Source organism: Suricata suricatta, chromosome 16 (genome assembly GCF_006229205.1).
Source record: "Suricata suricatta isolate VVHF042 chromosome 16, meerkat_22Aug2017_6uvM2_HiC, whole genome shotgun sequence".
Taxonomy (NCBI): domain Eukaryota; kingdom Metazoa; phylum Chordata; class Mammalia; order Carnivora; family Herpestidae; genus Suricata; species Suricata suricatta.
Window position 1 is genome coordinate 49519366 of NC_043715.1, and position 2201 is coordinate 49521566.

General features: G+C 58.3%; 1 protein-coding gene across 2 annotated transcripts in view; it reads right to left on the reverse strand.

Annotated features, from left to right (window-relative positions):
* STRN4 (striatin 4) overlaps positions 1 to 2201 on the reverse strand; it is an 18938-nt gene that overhangs the window by 14756 nt on the left and 1981 nt on the right. For both annotated transcript variants that reach the window (XM_029924861.1, XM_029924860.1), the window contains exon 4: positions 1165 to 1243. In XM_029924861.1, the coding sequence (XP_029780721.1) occupies positions 1165 to 1243 (79 nt within the window). The remainder of the gene's footprint in view (positions 1 to 1164; positions 1244 to 2201) is intronic.

Genomic DNA, 2201 nt, shown 5'->3' on the forward strand with positions numbered 1-2201 from the left:
ACCACACGCAAACGCATATTTGAAGTGTGCCCCCCACGAGGCCTGGAAACCCACTGAACTCAACAGCAGCGACCTGCGACCTTCAGAACAAGGGATTCGAGATGTGGGAGAAACCTTTACAGCTTGCTCTACTCACTTCTACCAATTAGTGTTCACTACTTCCGCAGCAACGGAAGAAAACGGAAACCAGCAGGACTGGTCTAAAAGTTCTAAAAGGGGGAAAAATCAATTGTGGGGAGCTGTGGCTTTAAAAGAGAGAAGACCAGAGTCCCCCGCTGGTCCTCTGGAGGTTCACCATGACCCTGTCCCTGAGGGACCCCCGAGCCTGCCCCTCTGCACTGGAGCACACCTGCCTTCACCTGCCAGCTCCTGTCCAGTGGCTGGCTGTGTCCCAGGCCCCCTCTGCCACAGGGGAGAGGCAGGGAGCACAGGGGTGGCAGAGCGGGGCTCTCGGGGACCTGCCCGGATCACCTCTCAGACCCTCCACTTGACGGTGCTGTCATCTTCGGCAAAGGTGCGCCCTCCCTGCGCCTCTGCTGGGAGGGGAGCCCTAGCGCTCACCGCACAGGACGTCCCTCGGGGCATCAGTGTGGCCGACGCTGGGCACAGGGCCAGGCACGGGCCAGGCGCCAGCCAGTGCTGCGTGTCCCAGCCCTCTTGCTGTGACTGCCTGATGCACTATAAGCTAGCAGTGGACGTCCAGATGTTTAGCTGAAGGACGTCCGGGGTATGGGCTGCCTGGTGGCTCAGTCAGGTAAGCGTCTGCCTTGGTTTCTATGCAGGGCGTGATCTCACAGTTCGTGAGTTCGGGCCCCAAATCAGGTTCTGCACTGACAGACTGGGATCCTCTCTCTCCTCTCTGCCCCTCCCACGTTCTCCTTTTCTCTCTCTCTCTCTCAAAATAAAGAAATCTAAAAAAAGTCACTTTTTCAAAAAATAAAAATAAAAAACCACAAATCTCTTTAATAATAAAAGACAACCTTACATTATCCTGTTTTCTTTTAAAGCCAAGGCACCTGGGGTCAATTCTCAAGAGTAAGGGTCCCCCGTGGCTGCCTCCTGCAGGCAAGGCCCTACCCGCGGCGTGACAGGCCAGCAAGGATCCTGACGGTCCAGTCTTCCCCCGCAGCCCGCCCCAGCCCTCCCCCTGCCCTGCACACTCACTGTCGGAGAAGCTGTCGCCCCTCTTTCCACACCAGCGGGCTGTTCTCCAGGGTGACCGACTCCACAGGGCCGTTGGAGACTGCAGGGTGGAGACAAAGGAGGCAGGCTGTGTTAGGGTGCCGCCGGAGACCCGTCACCTCCGCCACCTTCCTAACCCTCAAGCCCTCGTGAATCACCATCAGGTCACTGTCACAGGTCCTGCTGACCCTACCTGACAGCGTCTGAAACCTACCCTCTCGCCTCCACGCCTTCTACTCTCCTTGTTACTTTCCTGCACAGGGAGCCGACCCCGTCCTGAGAGCGCACGCAGAGCAGACTCCACACTTCAAACCCGGCTCTGCCGCTCACCGGCTGTGTGGCCCTGAACAGCTGGTCTCAATCCCTGAGCCTCAGTTTCTTCTTCTGAGAAAATCCATCAATAACAGTAGCACCTACCTCTTGGAATCATTGTGAGGATTAAACGAGACGTCTGTTTATTTTATTAACTATCTGTTTATTTTATTAACTATTTGTGGGGCATCTACCAGGCTCCTGGCTGGCGCCCAGGCTACTTGAGGCACAAAGCCCCCTCCCTGTGGAGCTCTTGTCCTGTCCTGTCCTGGTAGGAGGGGTCTGGCATAAACAACACCACCACTGGTAGGTCCCCCAGCCCGTTGCCTCTGGTGTCCCACTACTTGTTCCAGTCCCACCCGGAGCCCCCCATCCCCTAGCACCACCCCCGCCACACCGCCATACTGCTGTCCACACCTCTCCCCCAGCATCGCCGTGCTGCTGTCCAACCCTCCACACACACACCCCGCCCTGCCCCCCGCCATGCCCTCCTTGCCTATTGGTGAGCAGAGCCCTCATCCAAGGAGCTTAGAGTATTAGGGACACTGTCCTCTGTTCCACAGGGACAGCAGGCAGGACAGGCCTTCCTCACTGCTATCCGCGCCCCCCCCCCCGCCCAGGGCCCTAAGGGGCAGCCCACAAAGAGGGGCATGGAGAGTGGGGTTCAAGCCTCCCCAGCCCCCTCGCCCCCCATCCCGGCCAGGTCT